Source organism: Canis lupus, chromosome 15, assembly GCF_003254725.2.
Source record: "Canis lupus dingo isolate Sandy chromosome 15, ASM325472v2, whole genome shotgun sequence".
Lineage (NCBI taxonomy): Eukaryota > Metazoa > Chordata > Mammalia > Carnivora > Canidae > Canis > Canis lupus.
In genome coordinates, this window is record NC_064257.1 from 9,356,666 (window position 1) to 9,373,448 (window position 16,783).

Genomic DNA, 16,783 nt, shown 5'->3' on the forward strand with positions numbered 1-16,783 from the left:
TTAAGTTAGGGATAAATCTAGCAGCCTTGCATCCTGGAAGGCACAGGGGTTAGACTAGCTCCAGCATTTACTAACTTGGGCAAGTAGTTAACCTCTCTGTGCCTTGGTTTGTCCTACCCACCTCTTAGAGCCAGTTGTGAAGATTGTGAAGTAATGTATGAAAAACACTTGTCATGGTGCCTGACACTTAGTAAATACTTGATTTGTGTTAATTATTTTTATTACTATTTATCCTGACTCCTTAGAACTAGAAGGGGCCCTAAAAATTATCTAGTCTGATGCCCTATTTTAGTTGTTTATATTTTAATTTTTTAAAAAGATTGTATTTACTTGAGAGAGAGCACAAGAGTATGAGTGGGGGAGAGGAACAGAGGGAGAAGCAGACTCCCCACTGAGCAAGGAGCCTGACCTGGGGCCTGATCCCAGGACCCTGAGATCATGACCTGAGCCCAAGGCAGCTGCTTAACTGACTGAGCCACCCAGGTGCCCCAGTTGTCCTTATTTTATTATTTTTTTAAATAAGTCTTTTTTTTTTTTTAGATTTAATTTTTATTTATTTTTTATTTATTCATGATAGACACAGAGTGAGAGAGAGGCAGAGACACAGACAGAGGGAGAAGCAGGCTCCATGCATGGAGCCCGACGTGGGACTTGATCCCAGGTCCCCAGGATCACACCCTGGGCTGCAGGCAGCACTAAACCGCTGTGCCACCAGGGCTGCCCAGTTGTCCTTATTTTAAAGATGGAAAACCCCCATCATCAGATGAATGGATAAAGAAGATGTGATACAAACACACACACACACACACACACACACACACACACACACAGGAATATTACTCAGCCATCAAAAAGAATGAAATCTTAACCATTTGCAACGACATGGGTGGAGCTGGAGTGTATTATGTTAAGTGCAATAAGTCAGTCAGACAAATACCATATGCCTTCACGCATACATGGAATTTAAGAAACAAAACAGATGAACATAGGGGAAGGGAAGGAAAAATACAATAAGATAAAAACAGAGAGGGAAGCAAACCATAGAGACTCTTAACTCTAGGGAGCAACTGAGGGTTGCTGGAGGGAAGAGGGTGTGGGGATGGGGTATCTGGGTGATGGGCATTAAGGAGGCACTTAGGCACTTAATGAGTCCTGGGTGTTATATGCAACTGATGAATCTCTAAAGTCTACCCCTAAAACTAATAACATACTATATAGTAACTAAATTGAATTTATTATTATTTTTTTAATTTTTATTTATGATAGTCACACAGAGAGAGAGAGGCAGAGACATAGGCAGAGGGAGAAGCAGGCCCCATGCACCGGGAGCCCGACGTGGGATTCGATCCCGGGTCTCCAGGATCGTGCCCTGGGCCAAAGGCAGGCGCCAAACCGCTGCGCCACCCAGGGATCCCACTAAATTGAATTTAAATAAAAAATATGAAAAAAACAAAGATGGCAAACCCAAGGCCCAGAGTGAATTATTTATAATTCATATTTATAACCCCCCTCAAAGCAAGTTAGTGGTAGGATGAATCCTACCCAGGCCTCCTGACTCCCGGCCTGCAACACGTGGCTCCCTTACTATTGTCAGGCTGCCTCTGACAGAGTCTCCCTCCCTCTTCAGATGATTGTCTCCCATCCCTTGTAAATAAATTTCAAGGCATTTGCTTTGTGTTTATCCTATTTCTAGAATACTCTGGCACCTGTATGCAAATTATCCTCAGGGGACTTGTCTGCTATGGTGACTTGGGCCAACTCCCCAAAGAAGGCAGCTATTAAACCAAAGGGAAAGTACAGCCCAGGGTAGGGCAGAGATTCTGGACGGTCTTTCTAGTTAAGTCCTAGGGGTCCATCTGTATTTTAACTCTTTGTTTCTCTGTTTGAAAATGAGTTCATAAGTAAATCTGTGACCAGGCTCCAAGCTGAGATTTTGGGATTTGAAGTCATGTCAGAAGGTGCTGTGGAAGGTCCAAAGCCTGTGGACATTCACATGAGCTATCCAGCTATGGTGCTGGCTCAAATTCTGGAGAAATGATTCTTACTTCCAGGAAAATGGAAGTACTATAAGGGATTGGAGGGAGAAACACAACTTTTATGAGACAACCCAATGGTTCAGCCCTGCAGAGCTGAAGAGATTTGAGACTCATGAGGTGATGAAGGGGGTAAAGCAAGGCCTCAAACACTTCTTCCATAAACGGCAATTTCGTTGACCCTTGACATAAACAGCAGTGTCCCCATCCCCAGGGGCCTCACCATTTAGCACACACTTTCTCACACTTTCTGAATGTCTTCCAGGTGATAAGCCCCATGTTGGGCACCACAAAACCCTCGGTAGCTCCCTGGTCTCTTCAGGACACTGTTCAAGCACCTGGCCTGGCATTCAAGACCTTGATAATCTAGCTAACTCCAGCCTCACTTCCTACTTCCTCCCCTACCTAGTATTTTAAGTACTGTGTTTTAGAGAATCTAAAATGCTATCAATTGTAATTTATATTCTTATTTCAGAGATGTAAAATGTGAAAAAGTGGACATCTTACAATCCTTCTGAATATTTTATACTTCAGTGAAAATGGAATTGCTTATACTCTCCCTAGATGCCATGCTGTATCAGGCTTTACCTTTTGTTTTTTTTTTCTTTTTAACTGTTTCTTATGGAAAATTTCAAACACACACTCAAGTAGGGAGACTAAATATAACATGCACTCTACGCCAGGACACCTGCACCCCAATGTTTATAGCAGCAGTGTTCACAGCAGCCAAATTGTGGAAGGAGCCTCGGTGTCCATGGAAAGATGAATGGATAAAGAAGATGTGGTTTATGTATACAATGGAATATTACTCAGCCATTAGGAACGACAAATACCCACCATTTGCTTCGACGTGGATGGAACTGGAGGGTATTATGCTGAGTGAAGTAAGTCAATCAGAGAAGGACAAACATTATATGGTCTCATTCATTTGGGGAATATAAAAAATAGTGAAAGGGAATAAAGGGGAAAGGAGAGAAAATGAGTGGGAAATATCAGAGAGGGAGACAAAACATGGAGACTCCTACCTCTGGAAAACGAACAAGGGGTGGTGGAAAGGGAGGTGGGCGGGGGTTTGGGGTGACTGGGTGATGGGCATTGAGGGAGGCACTTGGTGGGATGAACACCAGGTGTTATGCTATATGTTGGCAAATTGAACATCAATAAAAATAAATAAATAAATAAATAAATAAATAAACATGCACTCTGTATCTACAACAATTATCAACTTATGGTTTATTCTCCATGTGTTAGCCCTATTTTTTTCTCCTAGGAATATTAATATTAATAGCAACTGCCACTACTTAACTATGAGCTTAATTTTTCTTAATTATAAAAGTAATATATGCTCATTTAAAAAAATACCTTAAGATTACATGCAAGCATAAAGAAGAAAACATTATTGATATTTTTTTTTAATTTTTTTTTTAATTTTTATTTATTTATGATAGTCACAGAGAGAGAGAGAGAGGCGCAGAGACACAGGCAGAGGGAGAAGCCGGCTCCATGCACCGGGAGCCCGATGTGGGATTCGATCCCGGGTCTCCAGGATCGCGCCCTGGGCCAAAGGCAGGCGCCAAACCGCTGCGCCACCCAGGGATCCCCATTATTGATATTTTGATTGGTTTCTTTCCAGTTTCATTTCTATGACTTTTTAACACTGTCCAAGCACCTGGCCTGGCATTCAAGACCTTCAAGACCAAGCCTCCAGTGAGGCTGGAGTTAGCTAGATCATTCAATTTTTATATCTTGCTTTTTAAAAAAATGTAACTTTATGATGTAAGTATAGTTAATTTTTATGAATGTGTTTTTAACGATTTCATTGTACATTATAGGGAGGTTGCACCAAATGCGTTAATTAAGTCATGCATTCAACAGTAGTTGTTGCACTTACATGTGTTGGGCACTCTAAATCATGGTAAAAGAATGAGCCACAATCTCTGGCCTCTCAAAGCTTAGTTGTTCTCCATTATTTGAATTTTTAACCACTTTTCAGTTTGGGGCTGTTCTGAATCATGTTACAGTGATCAGTGACCATCCTTGTGTGTAAAACTTTTCCTAGGTTTCAGATTATTTCCTTTAAATAGATTTTCAATAGTGAAATTCCGGTTTTGCTCTATCTTTGCCAGCATGGGATGTTATGTTATTTAATCTTAGCTAATTCAATAGGCAAAAAATGTTATCTCATCATTTCAAATTGCATTTCTCTGATTAGTTATTGAATGATTGTCTATATATTTATTAACCATTTGTTTTCTGCAAATTGTCTGTTCAACAAGGTTCCTATTTTTATCACTGGCAATTTCTCAGTACAAAGTCTGACTCTTATTTCCTTTTACTTGCTGTGACCTGGTATAATCTTATTCCAAGCTTCTCTTTTTCCTCCTGGCCCTCTCTTACCTCACTTCTTCCCCCACCTCTTCCTGTCTTGAAGGGGAGTTGGGTGAGTCACCTAAAAGATACAGGAAGAGAAAAATTAAGTGAATTCCTCAGACAGACTTCTTAGAATGCTCTGAATGGTGCTGATGTCAATTTGGAGGCAAAAAGGGGGAGGACGAAATGGGTTGGTAACTCTGATGCTAAATTTGTCCATGCCAAAGCACTAGGGTTTTATGAATGATGGTTCATTCAGCAGGTGTCTTTAAAATACCTGCTATGTGCCCAGATCTGTGCTGGGTATTGTTAAAGGCTTATTAGCTAGAGAAGACACAATGAAATAGGTCATAATTAATAGTCAACTGTATATATTTCAGAGGCATTCAGACTAGCGGAGAGGTTCCCAGATAACTGGAAATTTCCTTCTGAAACTAACTTGGAAGTGAGGAGCCTAAGGGAAGATAAAGAGCCCGTGTAGAAGACGGAGCAGGGGGGGATAAAGGGAACACTTTGGTGAAGCAAGGTTTCATAGACTCAGAGGAAAGGAGAGGGTTCAAGAAGAGGAGTGTTTGTTGGGGGGATGTCATTTGTTTTTTAGGACAACAGAGAGATCATATTATCTACCCTGCTCTCCTTTTTTCATTTCTTTGTTCATTTAGTATTTTTGAATACCTGTCACATACCAGGCACTGCTTTAGACATTGCTGAAGGTACAGAAATGAAAGACATAGCCCGAACCCACAGTCTAAATGAGGAGATACAGATCGGAGTAGAAACAAATTCCTGATATAAGTGCTGTCATCCATTCATTCAGAAAATATTTATTGAACACCCAAGACATGCCAGATATATTGAGGAACAATGAAAGGAAGTTCTTTGATGGTTAGTTTATCTGCTTGAAGTAAAATGTATTGCCTATATCTTAATGGAAATCAATAGTTATATCCCTGAGAGATCTTGAGTTTTGAGTTTTTGAGGATTTTGTATAAGAGACCAATGCCCTAAATAAGAATCCAGGGCACTCGTCTCTGTGGGCCTTGACTTCCCACCTATAAGATGAGGGAGTTGACCCATTATGTATGTGATATGGGATTTGTCACATGTGAGGTAACTTCTCCACTAGACTGAGAATTCCCAGAGCAGAGATTACATGGATTTTTTTCACTGGCATAGTGTGGGCTCAATAAAAATTTGTGGAATTGATTATTCTTATAAGGGCCTTCCTGCTCTAATATTCTGTGCTCTTCTGTCACTAAAATAGTCCCATGTATATTGTGTGGGAGCCCAGAAGGAATGATGACAAATTTTGATGCTGGATCCCAAAGAACTTTCTGGAGTAGGTAGGTGCTCTTTGATCTGGACCTCAAATGTCAGAGAAGATTACAGTGGGCAGGGAAGTGCTACATAGTCCCGAGTCCTGGATTCCAGTGACCTCTTACCTGCCCTGAGCTTTCAAGGATCTATCACTTGCTACCTATACATCCTCAGACTTTAATTTTCTCATCTGTAAACCACTAGCGACAGTAATACGTAGTATGCTGGAAAAAAACATCCTGTGGAGTCCAAATAGTTGGATTTAAGTCCCATTCCAGCCCAGTAACCATATGACTTTGGGAAGACCTCCCTAGGTCTCAGTTTCCCTACCTGCAAAATAAAGGAGTCAGACTGGATGAGCTAAGATTGATTTCTTCTGGCTCTAAAAAGTCTGCATCCAGGGTTATTGTTAGTATCCAATAAGATGACACAATAAAATGTTTATACACTGTAGGAGCTCTGCAGTGTGGTCTGTACTGCTGAGGACAGATGGGTATAACATCAAGTTAGCTCCTAGAGATCACTTACCCATTCTTCAGCTCTCTGCTTCTCCCAGGATCCACTGACTCTCCCTGAGAAGCTCTCTACCTCTTGATTTCCTCCCATTCCCAGGGGACATAATGCCTCTGCTCCGTGCTGCTGCAAAATACAAAGAGCTTGGCAGCTGTGGGTCAGAGGGTAGGGTGTGGGGAGAGCCAGTCTGGAAGCTGTCCTTACCTGCCTTCTTGGTGCTCAATATTTCTAACTCCCAACATGGCCCAGAGGTAGTAAATTGAAGAGGGAGGAAGGAGGAGTCTGGCTAGGGGGAGAAGGAATGCCACAGGGATGGAGGCCCCAGAAATGACCTCTTAGTAGTTGTGTGACCTTCCAAGTTCTGTCACTGCTCTGGGCTTCCCCCTTTGTCTATGACATAGGAAGGGTCCAGTAAGAGGGAGTGGTTTGTACAATCTCACAGACGCTTTTCTAATCAATCTTGAAGTTCTAAATGAGTTTTCCCTATCCAGCACATGGTCAGCCCTTGAGTTTCATTCAGCAGTCTTCTTTCCTTTTAAAAGATTTTATTTATTTATTCATGAGAGACACACAGAGAGAGGCAGAGACCCAGGCAGAGGGAGAAGCAGGCTCCCTGTAGGGAGCCTGATGCAGGACTCGATTCCAGGACCCTGGGATCATGCCCGAGCCGAAGGCAGACATTCAACCACTGAGCCACCCAAGCATCTTTCATAAGTGCCTACTATATGCCAGGGGATTTAGCTAAATATAAGATGGGGTCTCAAGATGCTCATTATCTGAAAGAGGAGACAGATAAGTAAACTAGTAACTATAATAACTGTGATGTGTCCACTGATACAATGCCAAAGCATGAAAGGATAGAGAGGGAAGTTACTTTGTCAGGGGACAGGAGGTCAGGGAAGGCTTCAGAGAGGATGTGACCTTTGAATGAGTTTGTGAATTATAAAGGAGAAGGGGACTCTAGGCCAACATCTGCATATCAGCAAAAGGCCCACAGGTAGTTAGGCAAAACCGGAACTCATGGGTTCAGTGGAGATGAGAGAGGGAAGTAACTGAAGGGAAGCCTGAACTAGATCCTGAAGTATGTTCTACTGAGAAGTTTGGACCTTAGGTGTAAGGCCACAGGAGAGGCCACAGAAGGGATTGAGATCAAGAGGGAAATAATGAGTTTTGGATTTTAGACCCATCCGACATTCAGTGTGCTCTCTTGAAAATGTTGCAGACACCCAATAAATTCATCCTTTCAACAAGTATTTGTTGGAAATCTCCCCCACCTTATGTGCTAGTGCTATGCCAGGCACCGAGACACAATAGTAAGCAAAACCAGACATCCTGTTCTTGTGGCACTTGCAGTTTGGCAGGGGAGACAGACTTTAATCAAATAATTACACAAACAAATACAAAATTACAGTGGGAATGAGAGCTACAAAGGAGAAGTACATGGTGCCAGGACAGCATGTAATTGGAGCATTTGACTTTGCCAGGATGGTCAGGGCAGCTTCTCTGCTAAGCTTAGCTCCAAAGCAAGAGTGTTGCCCCAAGAAAAGGCACAGGCAGGCTCTATGGTAACAGCCTCCCAGGCCTCAGAACCCCATCCAGTACAGGTTTACTTTCTGGGGTGAGTTTCAAGCAAGTATTGTGTTGTACTCCCCCTTTGGTCTTTAGGACCTAGCCAACACTGCCAGACCCAGTGCAGCCTTGAAAGAAAAGAAAGACAAAAGAGGAAAACCTGTTAGGCATTTTAGATATTCCAAGGTAGCAGTGCCATTCCCCAGAGTACTCAGCATCTTACTTCCTGTAGTTGTTCCTCCCAGATACAGTTTCAAGTTCCCATCACTGTTCTGGTCATTGGGCTAATTGTCCAGGTCCCTGTGACAGGTGATTTAAAACAGAGATGTAGCAAAGAGCTGTGGTCCCTTGGAGCCAAAAGACCTGGTTTTATTTAAGCCCCTTTCCATCGTCCACTGTCTTTCGCCTCCGCAAGCTTCAGTTGCCTCTGTTGTGGAATGGGGAGTTGGTTCTTCTCTCATAGGATTTCTTTGGAAATTAACTGAGATAATAAGAACAAACTTTATAACCTCTAAGAGCTAAACAAACATAGAGTTTAAATATTTGGAAGGCTGCCACATGAGTAAAAAATTAGATTTATTCTTTGTGTCTCCAGAGAACAGAATTAAATCAATGGATAGAAATTACCACATGCAGATTTCAGCTCAACAGAAGGAAGAAATGTTCTAATAATCAAAACTGTCCATCAGTGGAATGGCTGCCTTTTAAGGTTGTGGGAAGCCAACATCAGAAACAATATGGCGCCTGGGTGGTTCAGTCAGTTAAGCAGCTGCCCTCAGCTCGGGTCATGATCTCGGGGTCTTGCCATCTAGTACCCCGTCGGGCTCCCTGCTCATCAGGGGTTGGCTTCTCCCTCTGCCCCTACCCCCACTTGTGCGTGCACGCACTCTCTCTCTCAAGTAAATAAATAAAAATCTGATTAAAAAAAAAAAAGAGAAGAAAAAAAGAAACACCCAATACAAGTGTGCTATGGAGTTTTGAGTGAGAGGGTAAATTGAATAACTTTTCTTTTTTTAAAGATTTTATTTATTTATTCATGAGAGACACAGAGACACAGGCAGAGGGAGAAGCAGGCTCCATGCAGGCAGCCCAATGTGGGACTTGATCCAAGGACCCCAGGATCATGACCTGAGCCAAAGGCAGATGCTCGACCACTGAGCCATCCAGGCATCTCTAAATTGAATAACTTTTAAGATTTCCTTTTAACTTTAGAATTCAACAATCTGGTAGTTAAGACAAATGGAGGAGCTGAGAGAGGGCATATGTGGCAGAGAGTAGCATGAACAGAAATATGGAGCAGAAGTGAGTGTGGCATGTGTGGGCGACCATGAGGAAACTCTAGAAAGAAATGAAGGATCTGTGTTGGGTTGATGATTCAGTGGAAGATGAAGAAGATAACTAATACTGGTCAAGCACCTGTGTGCCAGACACATGTGATTCTGTTTAAACTCTGTGGGTAATATACGGCCTTACCCTCTGGTGAAGCAGAGATTGTTTACCCAGAAAGCCTTAGAGGACCTCCTTTCTGAGGGGTGGGGGGCTGTAGGCTGCGGGGTGGGCTGCGTTCTGCCCTGGGGGTGGAAGGGGATCAAGAATACATAGTCTGGTTGGGCTATAGGTTGTGCTGAAAATGCACAGGCTGTGGTCAAAAGACAGAATTTGAATCCTGACTCTGTCTCCTTATATCTTGTGACTCTAGCAATTTATTTAATCTCTGAGATCCTCAGTTAATTTATATATAAAATGGAGACTCAAACTTGTTCTACTTTAGGCTGCTGTAACAATTAAGAGAAATGATGCGGAGTAAAAGGCACCCCGGGAAGAGCATAGGCTTTGGAATCAGACAGATCCAAGTTTGAATCTCAGTGTGCCATGAGCTGGTTGCAAGATCTTAGGCAAATTATTTAACTTTTTCTTCTCTGTAAATAGAGATAACAGTATTCCAAGGCTGTTTGATAATTAAGTAAAGTAGGAAAGGTGTTTAGCATGGGGCCTGGCATATTACAATGCTCAATAAAATAAAACTAGCAGTTTTATTTTGTTACTGTAAATAATAAGATCCCATTTATGAAGCATTTTTCAAAATATCCAGCACATAGTAGATGTTCAGTTGATGTTAGCTTCTTTCCCCCTTGCCTGTGTGCCTGCTGCCACATGGGGCTGCTAGAGGCTGGGGCAGTGGCTTCTCACCCTGGTGTCTAGTCTTTGTCATAATGCTCTGCCTGTAGAAAGAGCTCAATGAATGCCTGGTTCACAGAAGTGAATTGATTGCTCTTGATGACATGGTCTCCTTCGTCAAGTAGCCAGTGACTCATGCCTCTTTCTTTCTCCTCCTTCCTGTCTCCTCTTTGGTTCTATTTCTGACTCTCATCAGTAGGAGGGGAATCTATGTTTGTCAAAGTGATTTTTAAAAATAAAAGACAGAGGGAGAGAGAGGGAGCTTCAGGAGCAATTCTCTGGGCTATTTTCCATTGAGCACAGGACAGTGAGAGCTGGATTGTTGTGGTTTCCAACTTTGTTTTTCTTCAAGTAAAAGAACCATAATGACACTATCAATAGTAGTAGCAGGAACTACTATGACCTTTCTGAGCACCTACCGTGTGCATGGCACTGTGCCAAGCTCTACAAATACATGATCTGTATTCATCATACATAAAGCACTTCAAGGGTGGTATTATTATCATCACTACTTTATAAATGAGAAAATGAAGGCTTAGAAGAGTTAGGTAATAATGAAAATGATATGTACTCCCATATTTACATACCAGTTATGAGCTAGACATTTTTTAAAATCTTATTTAATTGCAAACAGCATTATTATTTCTATTCTAGATGTGGGGAAACTGAGTGTCAGAGAGATGAAAAAAAAATACAAGCTTTCCAAAATCACACAACTGATGAATCGCAGAGCTGGGAGTCCGACCAAGCCCTGCTCAACTTTTATACTCATCTGTTCCCTTTCCATCAGGCCATTTGCTACTCTTTGAGGGAAGCATCATATTAAGACTCTGGCTGGAGGCAGCCCTGGGCATGTTTGAATGAGTGGGAAGTGACACATAGCATGAAACTCATCTACTCCAGCTGGGCAGACCCTGGGAAGCTGGCCCTGTGCCTGGGGCTAACTCTGGAAGTACAGAAATAATAATTCTGATTCTTTTATGGCACTTACTATGTACTAGGGACTGTTCCAAGCATTTTAGAATTAATACCTTTCTTATTCTTCACAATAAGTAGATATTGCTATTATTCCCATTTTATAGATGACGAGACTAAGGCTCAAAAAGGCAAATTGCCCAAGGAGGGGATTACACAAGAGCATAAATACCAGGAGACAGTGATCGTTGGGAAGCATTTTAGAGGCTGCCCACCATGGCCACATTGTAAGCGAAGCAGTAGAACAGAGATTCACACCCAGGAGTCTAACTCCAGAGACCATGCTCTCAATCTCAAAGCTATGTGGCATTTTTGTTTAGCAAGTGGTGATTGAATCTCTATGAAATGCACAGCCCTGTGCTAAGCACTAGGAGCACAGAGATGAAACTGGTTCCATTTCCAAGCTCATTTGTTATTCCATACTAGCTTTTATTTTATTTTACTTTATTGTTTTATTTTATATAATCTCTACACCCACTGTGGGGTTTAGCTGGACATCAATTGGGTGACAAGACTTTTCTGTCAAAGAGCTGGGGCAGGGATCCCTGGGTGGCGCAGCGGTTTGGCACCTGCCTTTGACCCAGGGCGCGATCCTGGAGACCCGGGATCGAATCCCACATCGGGCTCCCGGTGCATGGAGCCTGCTTCTCCCTCTGCCTATGTCTCTGCCCCTCTCTCTTTCTCTCTCTGTGACTATCATAAAGAAAAAAAAAGAAAAAAAAAAGAGCTGGGGCACAGGGCCAGGCTCCAGTCAGAGCTGGGAAAATGGTACAACACAGATGGAGTGAGAAGGGTTGAGACCCAATAGCAGTGCAGCTGTTCAAAAATCATGCCTGGGCCACAGAATCACTAGTTTGAATGGGACAAAACCCTATGGGACAAGATTTGTGTGGAAAGAGTCTCATCTGTGGTGTTGACTCCAAGGAGCTCAGAAAGTTGAGGCAAGGGTGTATGAGGGTGGGGTGGATCAAATCCTGCTGAAGTGTTTCATAGATACACACAAAACTTCTGCATAGATAGTGCACTGATGATTTCTCTCAGTAGTGCCTAAAATTCCCAGTGTTACATGTTCACTCACTCGTCCATCTCTTCATTTATTCATTAATTCATTCATCCATTCACTGATTTATAAACTGGAGAAAATTGTATTTGCCAGAACTCTTAGGGAGAAGTACTTTATGTGGTTAGGAGGACTATTCTGATAAGCTGCTTGAGGTGTAAGGGTATAAGGAGTAAGACACCCAAAAACCATGCTCAACAAAAGGAGATGGAAATTTATATGCTCCCCAAGGGTGGTGGGGGTAGTAAGTACAGATTTTGTTTTGCTGAGTAAGGTTGTGCAAGTCTGGCCAGAGCTGAATTGCTGAGGATATGGAGAAAATGAGCCCTGCCAGGAACATAACTGTTATCTTTGATTTCTCATCTCTTATGCTCTAATCCAATACCATGCCCTACAACTCACCTCTTAAATACCTCTTGAATCTGTTTCTACTCCATTCTCATTGCTACCGTTCTTGTTCAAATCCTCATTGGAATTCACTTGAACCACTGCAAAGATCTTCTAAGTAGCTTACTTCCTCCCCTCTTTTCCTCCAGTCCATTCTCCACATCAAGCCAGAGTGATCTTTCTAAATAAAGTTCAGATCTAATTATGATAATTCCCTGCCTCAAAATCTTTTATTTTAAAAGATAAAGTCCCATAGGCACTGGAGTGGTTCAGTTGGCTGAGTGTCTGACTCTTGATCTCAGCTCAGGTCTTGATCTCAAGGTCATGAGTTCCAGCCTCACATTGGGCTCTGCACTGGACATGCAACCTGAAAAAAAAAAAAAGGTAAAGTCCAAATCCCATAGTACAACATTTAACGCTCTCTCTAGCTTCAGCACCAACCAATTTTCCATTTCCTACCATTCCTTAAGTTCTTTTGGAGTACTCAATGGCAAAAACTCTTTCTACTGCCAAAATACTTCTCCTTCACCTCTCTGCTTAGAAAATTTTCCTTTAGAAAAGTCCTTGTTGTCCTCCTACTATTGTCAAATAAGCACATCTTTCGGGACAATGCTTCTGGATTTGGTACAGATTCCATTAGTGGGAGCTTCATTGTCTACCACATTTATGATTCTCCTCCTGGGCATATTATGAGAATGCATTTTCTTGGATGTGAGTGTGTAACTTGCTTTAGCTAGTGAAATAAGAGAAGTGGAAATTTCAAGAGCCAACACATGACTCACACACTTTTTCTCTCTGGTTGTTGCCGTGTCAGTCTTTATCTTGGAATAAGAAAGACAAAAAGCAGAGCATCTAGCCAACCCTTAGTGGATATGTAGCAATAGTAAAAAATAAAACCTTGTTTAAGCTGCTGAGATTTGAGGATTGCTTTGTTATTGAATAACTCAGTATTTCCTAACTGACAACACTCTCTCTGCTTTGACATCTTCTATAATTACCAAAACTACATGTTTCTATCTTACCTGACTTGTGTGACACGTTTTCTTTATACTGATTATCTGGAACTAATGGAACTAGTGACATATTGCCACATACTGCTAATTATCAGTCTACTGGTATGTCTTAGTACCTCTGCACTTTTACTGAGGATCCTTGAGGGCAGGGATGGTGCTTGGTCCATTTTTATATAACACAAAACATGGTTCATGGCTAACGTATAAATTGTCATGAGTGTAGGAGCCAGACTTACTTTGAATTGCAATTCTGACACTTAGTGACCATCTCTCTGAGCCTCAATTTCCTCACCTGGAGTAAAATGGAGTAACCATATATGCCCTACAGGTTTTTCCTGAAGTGTGTGGATAACAAGTACAACATATGTACAAATAATAGCATGGTGAGGTTATCATTGTTCCCTTATTTGTTTTTATTATCATTATAGATTGTGTTCAAGAAATACTTGTGCATATGTCTATCATTGGTTGAGGTTTAGTGGTATATGCATTGGACTTGGAATCAGAAGTCCTAGATTTAAAGCATAGCTTTTGTCACCAGTTTTGTGACCTTGGGAAAGTCACTTACCCTGGCTGCATTTTTGCATTCTCAACTATAAAATGCAAATGCTAATAATACTGATTATCACAGGGTTTTCATAAAATTTAAATAATTTAATACATGAGGAAATGTTTTATACATGCTCAAGTATCATCATTCTAAAATTGTAACAAAACAGAGAAGATTGGCTGGTCCCTCACCTAAGGACTGTGTGGACATTTGTGAAGCATCCCAATGTGTTCCAATAACACTTAGCTGTTGGTCTTGTTTTTGCTTGTTTTGCTTACAGTCTTTCCAACTAGACTGTGATCTGCTTAAAATAAAGAATTGTGTTGGTTACTTTTCTGTTTGTTTGTTTCAAGTTTTTATTTGAAGTCCAGTTAACATATAATGTAATATTAGTTTCAGGAGTAGAATTTAAGAGATTCATCACTTCCATGCAACACCCAGTGCTCCCCACAAGTGTCTCCCTTTATACCCATCACCCATCTAGCCTATCCGCTGCCAGCAACCCTCAATGTGTTCTCAAGAGTTAAGAGTTTGTTTTACAGTTTGCTTCTTTTTCTCTCAATCTCTTTTCTTATGCCTATTTTATTTATTATTTTTTTCTTTTTTTAAATTTAAATTCGATTTCCCAACATATAGTATACCACCCAGTGCTCATCCCATCAAGTGCCCTCCTTAGTGCCCGTCACCTACTTACCCCATCTCCCACCCGCCTCCCCCCATCCCCTCACCCTCCTCCCCTTCCACAGCTCTTTGTTTGTTTCCCAGAGTTAGGATCTCTCATGATTTGTCTTCCTCTCTAATTTCTCCCACTCAGTTTCCCTCCTTTCCCTTATGGTCCCTTTCACTATTTCTTATATTCCACATATGAGTGAAACCATATGGTGATTGTCCTTCTCCGGTTGACTTACTTCACTCAGCATTATACCTTCCAGTTCCATCCACGTCGAAGCAAATGGTGGGTGTTCATCCTCTCTGATGGCTTTTAGTGATATTCCACTGCATACATAGACCACATCTTCTCTATCCATTCATCTGTCTGTGGACACCGAGGCTTCTTCTACAGTTTGGCTATTGTGGACATTGCTGCTGTGAACATTGGGGTGCAGGTGCCCCGACATTTCACTACATCTGTATCTTTGGGATAAATATGCAGTGGTGCAATTGCTGGGTCATAGGGTATCTCTATTTTTAACTTCTTGAAGAACCTCCACACTGTTCTCCAGAGTGACTACACCATCTTATGTTCCCACTATGTGTTGGTTACTTTTTAAGCAAAATATTTATTTCTCCTTGTATAAGAGCAATATGTGCTTATTTTAGAGAAAATAAAAATGCAAGAAAAAAATTAAAATCCCTGTAATTCTTAACCCTTATACAGAGATAGTCACTATTAATCTTTTGATGTGCTTCTTTCCAGTTTTCTTATCTGAATTTATAGTTACAAAACTGATATTATATCACATATACAAGCATGTCCCATGTCCCAGCAAATATTTTTGTGCATAGGTCTGATTTTCTAATTTTGTAGCAAAAATTTTGAGGAGGAAAATTTCTGGGTCAAGAGTGCAAATATTTTTAAATGTCTTGAGACTTCGAAATTGATTTTTCAGAAAGACTTAACCAAGTTTCCACAAGCAAGGTGTGAGGTTGCACATCACACATTACATTACATTTTCATCTATAATGGGAATTATAATTAAATAGTTAAAATCTTTTTGTATAATAATTATTCATTTGCCTTTTTTCCTGTGAATCGTTTGTTCCTCTTGCTCATTTTTCTGTTGGAATTTCAATTATTTTCTTTCTTTCTTTTTTTTTTCTTAAGTTAATTCTGCCCCCCTCAACATGGGACTTGAACTCATAACCCCAAGATCAAGAGTCATCTGCTCTAGTGACTGAGCCAGCCAGGTGCCCCTCAGTTATTTTCTTATTAATTTTTATGAGGTTTTCTTTATTTTTTAAAAAGATTTTTATTTATTTACTTGAGAGAGAGCAAGAGAGCATGGGGGGAGGGAGGAGCAGAAGAAGAAGAGAAGCAGGCTTCCCATTGAACAGGGAGTCTGACCTGGGACTTGATCGCAGGACCCAGGCAGGGATCATGACCTGAGCTGAAGGCAGATGCTTAATCAACTGAGGCAACTACGGTACCTCAATTTTTATGAGTTTCTTTTTTTTAAGATTTTATTTATTTATTCATGAGAGACACACACACACAGAGGCAGAGACACAGGCAGAGGGAGAAGCAGGTACCCTGCGTGGAGCCCGATGTAGGACTCAATCCCAGGACCCTGGGATCACGCCCTGAGCCGAAGGCAGATGCTCACCACTGGGCTGCTCAGGTGCCCCCTTTATGAGGTTTTAAAAACCATTTTATTCCACTTACCAAGTACAGTACAAGACACATAATAGGTGATCCTTAAATACACCTTGGGTTAGTTGTTAATTAGTCTAAGGATTTCTTGGAACAAAAGCAGACTTTCTAGGAAGCTAACTCTTTCCTTTTCCTACCCAGGACACAGCTGGACAAGAGCGGTACCGGACCATCACCACAGCCTATTACCGTGGGGCCATGGGCTTCATTCTGATGTATGACATTACCAATGAGGATTCCTTCAATGCTGTCCAGGATTGGTATGAGATTCATTCACCTTGTTCATTCATTCTTCATCAAACTGTCTAGGAAAACCTACTGTGTGAGTGAATCCACGTACAACTTCCCCATGAAGTTTATCCCTAGGATGGGGTTCAAGAGCACATTTATTCAGGACACCTAGGTGGCTAAGTGGTTGAGCATCTCCCTTTGGCTCAGGTCATGATC

General features: G+C 41.5%; 1 protein-coding gene and 1 long non-coding RNA gene across 7 annotated transcripts in view; one reads left to right on the plus strand and one right to left on the minus strand.

The window, feature by feature from the left end:
* RAB3B (RAB3B, member RAS oncogene family) overlaps nucleotides 1-16,783 on the plus strand; it is an 82,660-nt gene that overhangs the window by 39,818 nt on the left and 26,059 nt on the right. For all 6 annotated transcript variants that reach the window (XR_004805134.2, XM_035699077.2, XM_049094294.1 and 3 more), the window contains exon 3: nucleotides 16,478-16,596. Coding sequence is in view for 5 of the 6 variants with exons in the window: in XM_035699077.2 (XP_035554970.1) it covers nucleotides 16,478-16,596 (119 nt within the window). In the remaining variant the exon portion in view is untranslated. The remainder of the gene's footprint in view (nucleotides 1-16,477; nucleotides 16,597-16,783) is intronic.
* Nucleotides 12,755-16,783, minus strand: part of LOC112642477 (uncharacterized) — a 61,090-nt gene continuing 57,061 nt past the window's right edge. The window contains exon 4 of the long non-coding RNA XR_007402359.1: nucleotides 12,755-12,769. This is a non-coding gene — a long non-coding RNA (uncharacterized LOC112642477). The remainder of the gene's footprint in view (nucleotides 12,770-16,783) is intronic.